General features: G+C 39.6%; 1 protein-coding gene and 1 long non-coding RNA gene across 4 annotated transcripts in view; one reads left to right on the forward strand and one right to left on the reverse strand.

Moving 5' to 3' along the window:
* The window catches only part of rxfp2a (relaxin family peptide receptor 2a), a 159,265-nt gene that overhangs the window by 90,382 nt on the left and 56,492 nt on the right, over positions 1 to 12,391 (forward strand). The window contains exons 8-9 of the mRNA XM_049468936.1: positions 2,113 to 2,184; positions 7,198 to 7,272. Coding sequence (XP_049324893.1) covers positions 2,113 to 2,184; positions 7,198 to 7,272 — 147 coding nt within the window. The remainder of the gene's footprint in view (positions 1 to 2,112; positions 2,185 to 7,197; positions 7,273 to 12,391) is intronic.
* Positions 10,560 to 11,954, reverse strand: LOC125784872 (uncharacterized). 3 transcript variants are annotated; one of them, XR_007427472.1, is made up of 4 exons: positions 11,743 to 11,954; positions 11,588 to 11,694; positions 10,939 to 11,071; positions 10,560 to 10,661 (listed from the first exon to the last, which is right to left on the reverse strand). It is a non-coding gene; the product is annotated as an uncharacterized LOC125784872 (long non-coding RNA). The 3 variants fall into 3 exon arrangements; XR_007427474.1 differs by having other exon boundaries at positions 10,579 to 10,650; positions 10,976 to 11,071; positions 11,743 to 11,952; XR_007427473.1 differs by lacking the exon at positions 10,939 to 11,071 and having other exon boundaries at positions 10,560 to 10,885; positions 11,743 to 11,950.

Here is a 12,391-nt window from a genome sequence, read left to right on the forward strand (position 1 = left end):
TCTTCTAATTTACAGAGTCAGAAACATTAGGTTTTATACATAAAAAGAAATGGGTGGAACATTCTCGGTGGGCTGGGACACAGGTGGGCTTCAGGCTCCACTTACTTAACCCCTTTGGTTTCGTCATTACGTCAAGTCAGGATCTGTTTATTAAAGGGAAGCTTGCGCGTCCTCAGAAGACCTCATCTGCCTCATTAGCTCTTATCTATCTTGCTAACGAGCTATTGGCTAGCATACAAGGGGAAATTGTTAAATTCTAAGGCGAGACCTCCGAGGCTGGTGCCTCCCTATTATTGGCCTGCTGATCTGTAAATTAAAAAGACTCTTGAGTGTCCTCGAAAGACCTGGGGCCTCATGTACTAAAGGTGCGTACGCACAAAAACATTGCGTACGCCATATTTCACGCTCCCGGTCTGATGTACTAAATTTGACTTGAACGTGAGAAAGTGCGTTCCCCCACGGAAGTTTTGTTTTGGGCGTACGCCTTTTTTTTGTGCGTATGTATTGTGTTTTTGTCATTTGGCGACACTTAGAGGCGATGCATTGAAATTACAACTATTAAGATATCCTTTATGCACACATTGAAGTAAGCATTATTGGGTAAAATAAAGTAAATTAATCAGACAGTTTCATTGTCTTACAGAAATAATCGTTTAACGTGTTTCCACTTAGCCTAGATCAGGTTTGCGCTGGAGTTGTTGGAGATGCAGCGTTGGCATTACTGGAAAATACTGCTAATGGCCGAATTCATTGAGAGCGCATTTTCCGTGACCATTATGTTTTTTTGGCCCATGATGATGACTGACTTATAAGCAGTTTTAGATTTCCAAGAGCAGAAGAAAACAAGCTGAGTGCGTGACGTGTGTCTTTTTGGTAGGCAACTCATTTAAAGCATTTAAATGAAAGCATTTATCTTAGAATAATAAAACTTAAAACATGGGTAATTATACGCTATGCGAATATAATATTATTATTATTATTATTATTATTATTATTAATAATAATAATAATAATAATAATAATAATAATAATAATAATAATAATATAACATTATACTCTGCGTAATTGAGGGAGGAGTCGTGGCAGGTGTGATGTTTTCGTGCACTTGTTGCGCTTGATTTCAAGTTGATTGTGATGTACTAAGAGAAAGTACTTGGAATTCTGCCTACGCACGGTTTGATAAATCCGGATTTTTGTTGTGCGTACGGAACTTTTCAGATCTGAGCGTACGGAATATTTTAGTAGGAAGTCCACGCAAGTCTTAGTACATGAGGCCCCAGGGCCGGTTGACCCCTTACACACACACAGGACCGTTTGAGCAGCCACTTGCTTGTTATAGTTATATTGCATTAACACATAGTGTACATAGCTATAAGGAGACTAATTTTAGTTAACACAGCAACATGCATTAAAAAAGAAAAATCATCAACAAAAAATACAGTAGTTGCAGTCAGAAGGAAGGAAGTCTCCGATGACAATGCTATTTGAAAGGAAGATGAAGGTTACCAGGAACAATCAATTATTATAATTATTAATTATCGATAGATTTGGTCAATATTTAGGGAGCTACACATCCAGAAGTTGTGTTATAATACACACGTGTAATGCATATAATAGCATTAAAATAGCAGACAAAAGTACACTTACAATTCAGAGTTTCTTTGATTTTTACCAAATTAAAAACCTCTGGAATATAATCAAGGGGAAGATGGATGATCACAAACCATCAAACCACCAAACTGAACTGCTTGAATTTCTGCACCAGGAGTAAAGCAGCATAAAGTTATCCAAAAGCAGTGTGTAAGACTGGTGGAGGAGAACATGATGCCAAGATGCATGAAAACTTTGATTAAAATTTGAGGTCTGAAAGCTCTACATCTTTTTATTATTTCAGCCATTTCTCATTTTCTGCAAATGAAAGAAAGAAAGAAGAAATGTAGTCCGTAGTTTATAGAATAAAACAACAATGTTCATTTTACTCAAACATAAACCTATAAATAGCAAAATCAGAGAAACTGATTCAGAAGCGGAAGTGCTATCTTATTTTTTTTCCAGAGCTGTATTTATATTTCTACTTATAGTTTTAAACTTTAAACTGAACTTTCTCAACAGTGTCCTGGATCACAACCCCCTGAGGAACATCTCTCACGATACTTTCTTCGGCCTCAAGTCTCTGACATTCTTGTAAGTAATCAGCAGTGTGAAGCGAATGTTTGACTTTGTGAACCCTTTGGGATTATACTTGGATTTCTGCATAAATTGGTCATTAAATGTGTTCTGCAGTCTGCTTAAACTAATACCACACAAAATGATATGTTTGCATGGTTTTATTATTGAACATGTTAACATTCACAGTGCAGGGTGGAAAAAGTATGTGAACCCCTAGACTAATGACTTTTCTAAGAGCTATTTAGAGCCAGGATGTGATGAGTTTGGATGTGTTGATTAAAGTGCACTATTAAAATATGAATCTTAATGCATTCTGAATTAGAAGTTAAGAGTAATGCAAAAAAAAATACATTTTCTTTTTGAACACATTTTGCCAAGAACTCAAATCAGCAGGTCCGCTCCGCCTGAGTGGGTATTTGCACATCAATATGTAGAGAACAATTTGTGACTGACGTTTCCAACCGCTTCTAATATCAGTCCAGTTTCTTGCACAATTCTCGTACCTGGTGCAGTAACATTTGCAGTTCGGGGGTACACTAAAACCCGCTGTTTTACTCGTATTCTCTCTGTTATTACTTATAGATTAGAGATTATATAAAAGAAAGGGGAAAAAAGCATGAGAATAAAAACTCCTGCCACCATCATTCTCATTTCTGTATCACATCACCAAAACTTTTTTATTTACTTCCCTGTATTTTATTTGTCCTGGCTTCATCTTATCCCTTCAAACTTTAGAGCTGTTTATGGTTGGGTTAACTTTGGGGCATGCACAGGCGTGCTCATCCAGCTGTCTCAGACATGTGCTGCTTCTTGACATTCATTTGTTCTCTGCATCTATTGTTGCTGTTGCTTGGAACCAATCTCCTGCTTCTAATAGGAGCATGTTTTCCAAAAGAACAGAAAAGACCTTTAAATGCTTTTCTGGCAATGAAAACTTCTTATTGTCTCATTGTTAGAAGAAGACAGCATGTACAATCTCTGTAAAATGTTAGGTTCTGCACACGTGAATAGATTTACAAATGTTTTAAATCCAGCTGATCTATCCCTGCCAGTTGTACATCCTTTAAGGAAGATCTATAGGCCTGTTGCCCATTTCTGAGATTTAAACACATGGACAAAATTGTTAGTAACCAATTGTTGGTTAATGAAACAAAATCCCACAATGGTCACATAAATAACTTGAATCTGACAAAAGTAATAACATAAATAAATAAATAAATAAAAATGATATGAAAATGAACAAATATAAAACCCAACATTGATTTTGAACCATGCTTTAACAGAGTCCATATCCTTACCCTGGCATTAATTTTATCCCTAAAACTAATCAAAACATTAAGCTCAACCCCAAAACAAAATTAATCCATATCCTTACCCTGGCATTGATTTCAAACCTAACACTAATCCCAACTTTTAACTTTACACAAAACTTTACTGTGGCCTTATGGTTAACTCTAGAACTAATCTCAACCTTTAGCTAAACCCAAAACCTAAACCAAATCATTACTCTGGCCTTAATTTTAACCCTAAAACTAATCTCAACCTTTAGCTAAACCCAAAACCTAACCCAAATCCTTACTCTGGCCTTAATTTTACCCTTAAATCTAATCTCAAACTTTAGCTCAACCCAAAACCTAAACCAAATCCTTACTCTGGCCTTAATTTTAACCCTAAAACTAATCTCAACCTTTAGCTCAACGCAAAACCTAAACCAAATCCTTACTCTGGCCTTAATTTTAACCCTAAAACTAATCCCAACCTTTAGCTCAACCCAAAACCTAAACCAAATCCTTACTCTGGCCTTAATTTTACCCTTAAATCTAATCTCGAACTTTAGCTCAACCCAAAACCTAAACCAAATCCTTACTCTGGCCTTAATTTTAACCCTAAAACTAATCTCAACCTTTAGCTAAACCCAAAACCTAACCCAAATCCTTACTCTGGCCTTAATTTTAACCCTAAAACTAATCCCAACCTTTAGCTAAATCCAAAACCTAACCCAAATCCTTACTCTGGCCTTAATTTTAACCCTAAAACTAATCTCAACCTTTAGCTAAACCCAAAACCTAAACCAAATCCTTACTCTGGCCTTAATTTTACCCTTAAATCTAATCTCAAACTTTAGCTCAACCCAAAACCTAAACCAAATCCTTACTCTGGTCTTAATTTTAACCCTAAAACTAATCTCAACCTTTAGCTAAACCCAAAACCTAACCCAAATCCTTACTCTGGCCTTAATTTTAACCCTAAAACTAATCCCAACCTTTAGCTAAACCCAAAACCTAAACCAAATCCTTACTCTGGCCTTAATTTTAACCCTAAAACTAATCTCAACCTTTAGCTAAACCCAAAACCTAAACCAAATCCTTACTCTGGCCTTAATTTTACCCTTAAATCTAATCTCAAACTTTAGCTCAACCCAAAATCTAAACCAAATCCTTACTCTGGTCTTAATTTTAACCCTAAAACTAATCTCAACCTTTAGCTAAACCCAAAACCTAACCCAAATCCTTACTCTGGCCTTAATTTTAACCCTAAAACTAATCCCAACCTTTAGCTAAACCCAAAACCTAAACCAAATCCTTACTCTGGCCTTAATTTTAACCCTAAAACTAATCTCAACCTTTAGCTAAACCCAAAACCTAAACCAAATCCTTACTCTGGCCTTAATTTTACCCTTAAATCTAATCTCAAACTTTAGCTCAACCCAAAACCTAACCCAAATCCTTACTCTGGCCTTAATTTTAACCCTAAAACTAATCCCAACCTTTAGCTCAACCCAAAACCTAAACCAAATCCTTACTCTGGCCTTAATTTTACCCTTAAATCTAATCTAAAACTTTAGCTCAACCCAAAACCTAAACCAAATCCTTACTCTGGCCTTAATTTTAACCCTGGAACTAATCCCAATCTTTAGCTCAACCCAAAACCTAACCCCAATCCTTACTCTGGCCTTAAATTTACCCTTAAATCTAATCTCAACCTTTAGCTCAACCCAAAACCTAACCCAAATCCTTACTCTGGCCTTAATTTTAACCCTAAAACTAATCCCAACCTTTAGCTCAACCCAAAACCTAAACCAAATCCTTACTCTGGCCTTAATTTTACCCTTAAATCTAATCTCAAACTTTAGCTCAACCCAAAACCTAAACCAAATCCTTACTCTGGCCTTAATTTTAACCTTACAACTAATCTCAACCTTTAGCTAAACCCAAAACCTAAACCAAATCCTTACTCTGGCATTAATTTTACCCTTAAATCTAATCTCAAACTTTAGCTCAACCCAAAACCTAAACCAAATCCTTACTCTGTCCTTAATTTTAACCTTACAACTAATCTCAACCTTTAGCTAAACCCAAAACCTAACCCAAATCCTTACTCTGGCCTTAATTGTAACCCTAAAACTAATCCCAACCTTTAGCTCAACCCAAAACCTAAACCAAATCCTTACTCTGGCCTTATTTTTAACCCTAGAACTAATCCCAACCTATAGCTAAACCCAAAACCTAAACCAAATCCTTACTATGGCCTTAATTTTACCCTTAAATCTAATCTCAACCTTTAGCTCAACCCAAAACTTAAACCAAATCCTTACTCTGGCCTTAATTTTAACCCTAGAACTAATCCCAATCTTTAGCTCAAGCCAAAACCTAAACCAAATCCTTACTCTGGCCTTAATTTTAACCCTAAAACTAATCTCAACCTTTAGCTAAACCCAAAACCTAAACCAAATCCTTACTCTGGCCTTAATTTTACCCTTAAATCTAATCTCAAACTTTAGCTCAACCCAAAACCTAACCCAAATCCTTACTCTGGCCTTAATTTTAACCCTAAAACTAATCCCAACCTTTAGCTCAACCCAAAACCTAAACCAAATCCTTACTCTGGCCTTAATTTTACCCTTAAATCTAATCTAAAACTTTAGCTCAACCCAAAACCTAAACCAAATCCTAACTCTGGCCTTAATTTTAACCCTGGAACTAATCCCAATCTTTAGCTCAACCCAAAACCTAACCCCAATCCTTACTCTGGCCTTAAATTTACCCTTAAATCTAATCTCAACCTTTAGCTCAACCCAAAACCTAACCCAAATCCTTACTCTGGCCTTAATTTTAACCCTAAAACTAATCCCAACCTTTAGCTCAACCCAAAACCTAAACCAAATCCTTACTCTGGCCTTAATTTTACCCTTAAATCTAATCTCAAACTTTAGCTCAACCCAAAACCTAAACCAAATCCTTACTCTGGCCTTAATTTTAACCTTACAACTAATCTCAACCTTTAGCTAAACCCAAAACCTAAACCAAATCCTTACTCTGGCATTAATTTTACCCTTAAATCTAATCTCAAACTTTAGCTCAACCCAAAACCTAAACCAAATCCTTACTCTGTCCTTAATTTTAACCTTACAACTAATCTCAACCTTTAGCTAAACCCAAAACCTAACCCAAATCCTTACTCTGGCCTTAATTGTAACCCTAAAACTAATCCCAACCTTTAGCTCAACCCAAAACCTAAACCAAATCCTTACTCTGGCCTTATTTTTAACCCTAGAACTAATCCCAACCTATAGCTAAACCCAAAACCTAAACCAAATCCTTACTATGGCCTTAATTTTACCCTTAAATCTAATCTCAACCTTTAGCTCAACCCAAAACTTAAACCAAATCCTTACTCTGGCCTTAATTTTAACCCTAGAACTAATCCCAATCTTTAGCTCAAGCCAAAACCTAACCCAAATCCTTACTCTGGCCTTAATTTTACCCTTAAATCTAATCTCAACCTTTAGCTCAACCCAAAACCTAACCCTAATTCTTTAACCATAATCCTATCGCTAACCATAACATTAACCCAAAATCTAACCCTTTACTGATTTATCCACAATTTTTAACCCAAACCTTTTGGCTTAACCCAAAAAATGTCTAAAACAGCTTTTTAAATTTGTTTATGTTTAGGCATGTTTATGGATTTGTGCTGCCTGCTAAGATGAACTGTGTTGTGTAATGTAATGCTGTATATTTCTTTCAGATCCATGGTCAACACGTCCCTGATGCAGCTATCCAAACTTAGCATCTGCCACTACATGCCTCTGCTCAGCTGGCTGTGAGTACTACACTACCCACAATGCTTTTCTTTCTGTTCACAGACCTGCCGCAAGAGAGTTGCACACTAAAGGCTGACAGAGATATGAGTGATACATTCAGGTTCGGCTTTAGATTATAGGAACCCCAGAGCAAGATTCTGCTGATTGGGATAATATAATTGGGATATATGTCATGTCCTGGCCCTGTTTCCTGTCTGTCCTCGTGCCTGTATGTGTCCCACGTGACCTGTGACCCTGTGTTTTGTCCCAGTACTTTTCCACCTGTGTCTATTTGTAGCTCCGCCCCCTAGCCCCAGGTGTTATCACTTCCTGTGTTTGTATATATAGTTCCGTAGTGCCACTTTGTTCTCGTCGGTCTTTGCACCGACTCCTGTCGTTTGTCTCTTAGCGTCTCTCTGTTCCTCATTGCCTTAGTTTCTTGTTCCGTGTTTTATCCTAATGACGTTTCTAAATACATCTCTTGGGATGGTTTCCCCGAGAGGAAACCAGGGCTTACAACATCTTGTGGAAATTGTCTAAGTTCTACTAAGAGTACAACTTTGTTGAAAAATGTAACCAAAACTAAAAATCAGACTGAATCAGTTTTAAAAGAAAGGAGAAGACAGCTTTATTTAGCAGGTAGTTTCAAATAGGGTTGGGCGGTATGACGGTATTTCGGTATACCACGGTATTTAAATATGGTGACGGTATTGTAAAATAGTGACGGTATATTAACCACGTGACGTGCCAAACCTGGACTTTGGAAAACGGACGTTTAAGACATTCTGCGCATCCACAATGAAAGAGCAGTAGGAGGGGTAAGCAGTTGGGGCTCCCTGATTGGTTATGGGGTGGGGATTCTCACTGAGGAGATCATACAGCAAAAACTCAATAAACTCTACAGGTTTCACTAATTTTCACCAGAATTATCACCACAAATAGCCACATTTGTGCTGAAGTGACAATAAATCCCTAACAACTAACCAACCACCTAAATGATCAGATTTATCAGTTTATCCTGCAGCATGGGGTGTTCAGTGTGAGTTACTCAAAGTTACAGCTGTTTCCTTAAATATTCCTCATCTCCTATTTCTCTACAAAACAGTTTTTTTATGTCACTCAGGCTCATATTCTAATACCGTACAGAATTCTGCAGTTTATTCAGAGTTTTCTGTCGTTATTTCGCAGCTAGCTCGAGCGCTGTAAATATGAGCAATTCCGCGGACCGCGAGGCGCTGTTAAGCTGCTGTAGTGGATACAGCGCTTATAAATAAATTAACAAACACAAAAATTAGGGTATTCAATCTGTAATTTCAGTTCGTTTTATTTTTTTCTTTTAATTACCGTTTTTATTAGTTTCAGTTAAGGGGAACTCTCACTTTCAGTTTTCGTTATTTCGTTAGTTTTCATTAACAGTAATACTTTGTTATATGGTGATTATCAGGTCGTAGCTTTATATAATATAAAAATAGTATTAAAAAACAGATGACTATTTCCTGGAGCCTGGACTGACCCGAGATTTTCCATTACTTTCCTCGGGCCGGGTCTCGTCCGGGCTGAGAAATAAAAATCAAAGTATCCTGCTATTAAAAAGAATGGAAAATTGAATAACAATAATAATATAGTTCTGCATACTAGAGTTTAGATTGTCTGCCTGAACCTGAGCGTGAACAAGACTGAACCTGAGCGTGAACGCGAGACTGAACCCGAGCGTGAACAAGACTGAACCTGAGCGTGAACGCGAGACTGAACCCGAGCGTGAACAAGACTGAACCTGAGCGTGAACGCGAGACTGAACCCGAGCGTGAACAAGACTGAACCTGAGCGTGAACGCGAGACTGAACCCGAGCGTGAACAAGACTGAACCTGAGCGTGAACGCGAGACTGAACCCGAGCGTGAACAAGACTGAACCTGAGCGTGAACGCGAGACTGAACCCGAGCGTGAACAAGACTGAACCTGAGCGTGAACGCGAGACTGAACCCGAGCGTGAACGCGAGACTGAACCCGAGCGTGAACAAGACTGAACCCGAGCGTGAACGCGAGACTGAACCCGAGCGTGAACGCGAGACTGAACCCGAGCGTGAACCAGAGACTGAACCCGAGCATGAACAAGACTGAACCTGAGCGTGAACAAGACTGAACCCGAGCGTGAACAAGACTGAACCCGAGCGTGAACGCGAGACTGAACCCGAGCGTGAACAAGACTGAACCTGAGCGTGAACGCGAGACTGAACCCGAGCGTGAACAAGACTGAACCTGAGCGTGAACGCGAGACTGAACCCGAGCGTGAACAAGACTGAACCTGAGCGTGAACGCGAGACTGAACCCGAGCGTGAACAAGCCTGAACCTGAGCGTGAACGCGAGACTGAACCTGAGCGTGAACGCGAGACTGAACCCGAGCGTGAACGCGAGACTGAACCCGAGCGTGAACAAGACTGAACCCGAGCGTGAACGCGAGACTGAACCCGAGCGTGAACCAGAGACTGAACCCGAGCGTGAACAAGACTGAACCTGAGCGTGAACAAGACTGAACCCGAGCGTGAACAAGACTGAACCCGAGCGTGAACGCGAGACTGAACCCGAGCGTGAACGCGAGACTGAACCCGAGCGTGAACGCGAGACTGAACCCGAGCGTGAACCCGAGACTGAACCCGAGCGTGAACGCGAGACTGAACCCGAGCGTGAACCCGAGACTGAACCCGAGCGTGAACGCGAGACTGAACCCGAGCGTGACCGCGAGACTGAACCCGAGCGTGAACAAGACTGAACCCGAGCGTGAACGCGAGACTGAACCCGAGCGTGAACGCGAGACTGAACCCGAGCGTGAACGCGAGACTGAACCTGACCGTGAACGCGAGACTGAACCCGAGCGTGAACGCGAGACTGAACCTGACCGTGAACGCGAGACTGAACCTGAGCGTGAACGCGAGACTGAACCCGAGCGTGAACAAGACTGAACCCGAGCGTGAACGCGAGACTGAACCCGAGCGTGAACGCGAGACTGAACCCGAGCGTGAACGCGAGACTGAACCCGAGCGTGAACGCGAGACTGAACCCGAGCGTGAACAAGACTGAACCCGAGCGTGAACGCGAGACTGAACCCGAGCGTGAACAAGACTGAACACGAGCTGATCCACGAGATTAAAGCTCCGCAGCATTTAATAAAAACAGAAAAACCCTAAAATCTAACCCTACACCTAACCCTAACCTTAACCCTTAATCAACCATAAAATGTAACCCTACACCTTACCCTAACCTTAACCCTTAATCAACCCTAAAATCAAACCCTACACCTAACCCTTAACCTAACCTTAACCCTTAATCAACCCTAAAATCAAACCCTACACCTAACCCTAACCTTAACCCTTAATCAACCATAAAATCTAACCCTACACCTAACCCTAACCTTAACCCTTAATCAACCCTAAAATCAAACCCTACACCTAACCCTAACCTTAACCCTTAATCAACCATAAAAATCTAACCCTACACCTAACCCTAACCCTTAATCAACCATATAATCTAACCCTACACCTAACCCTAACCTTAACCCTTAATCAACCATAAAATCTAACCCTACACCTTACCCTAACCTTAACCCTTAATCAACCCTAAAATCAAACCCTACACCTAACCTTAACCCTTAATCAACCCTAAAATCAAACCATACACCTAACCCCAACCTTAACCCTTAATCAACCCTAAAATCTAACCCTACACCTAACCCTAACCTTAACCCTTAATCAACCCTAAAATCTAACCCTACACCTAACCCTAACCTTAACCCTTAATCAACCATAAAATCAAACCCTACACCTAACCCCAACCTTAACCCTTAATCAACCCTAAAATCTAACCCTACACCTAACCCTAACCTTAACCCTTAATCAACCATAAAATCTAACCCTACACCTTACCCTAACCCTTAATCAACCCTAAAATCAAACCCTACACCTAACCCTAACCCTTAATCAACCATAAAATCTAACCCTACACCTAACCCTAAATCAACCATATAATCTAACCCTACACCTAACCCTAACCTTAACCCTTAATCAACCCTAAAATCTAACCCTACACCTAACCCTTACCTTAACCCTTAATCAACCCTAAAATCTAACCCTACACCTAACCCTAACCCTTAATCAACCCTAAAATCTAACCCTACATCTAACCCTAACCCTTAATCAACCCTAAAATCTAACCCTAACCCTTAATCAACCCTAAAATCTAACCCTACACCTAACCCTAACCCTTAATCAACCATAAAATCAAACCCTACACCTAACCCTAACCTTAACCCTTAATCAACCATAAAATCCAACCTTACACCTTACCCTAACCTTAACCCTTAATCAACCCTAAAATCAAACCCTACACCTTACCCTAACCTTAACCCTTAATCAACCCTAAAATCAAACCCTACACCTTACCCTAACCTTAACCCTTAATCAACCATAAAATCCAACCTTACACCTTATCCTAACCTTAACCCTTAATCAACCCTAAAATCAAACCCTACACCTAACCCTAACCTTAACCCTTAATCAACCATAGAATCAAACCCTACACCTTACCCTTACCTTAACCCTTAATCAACCATAAAATCAAATCCTACACCTTACCCTAACCTTAACCCTTAATCAACCATAAAATCAAATCCTACACCTAACCCTAACCTTAACCTTAACTTAAAATCTAACCCTAAACTCAGTCCTAAAATATTAAGATAAGCGTTTGGATTAGAGTTGAATGTGGGGTTTTATTCAATAGAGAATCATTTACTTTCACCTTTTAGTTCATTTGCATTTATTAGACAGTTAGTTGAATGTCCGTTGAGCATTGAGGCCATCAAATGGACCATCCAAGTAAAGTTTTACCTAATCCTGATACTCATGATGCATAAACTGACTAGATGTAAATAAGATCATAGACATTTCAGATCCTGAATGCTTCCACCTTTGTTTGACCAAAATCTTAAGGTGTTTAAAGTGTTTTGGTCATTTATATCACCTTCAAAGACAGTCCTATCTGTCTTTGCTTCCAGTGACGGGGAAGGATTCATGGCATGGCTCATTTATAGCCCAATGGTCCTCGTTCATCTTGGCTCTTTTTTTCCTACCTGCTTGTTATCTT

The sequence above is a fragment of the Astyanax mexicanus genome, chromosome 20 (assembly GCF_023375975.1).
Source record: "Astyanax mexicanus isolate ESR-SI-001 chromosome 20, AstMex3_surface, whole genome shotgun sequence".
Classification (NCBI taxonomy): domain Eukaryota; kingdom Metazoa; phylum Chordata; class Actinopteri; order Characiformes; family Acestrorhamphidae; genus Astyanax; species Astyanax mexicanus.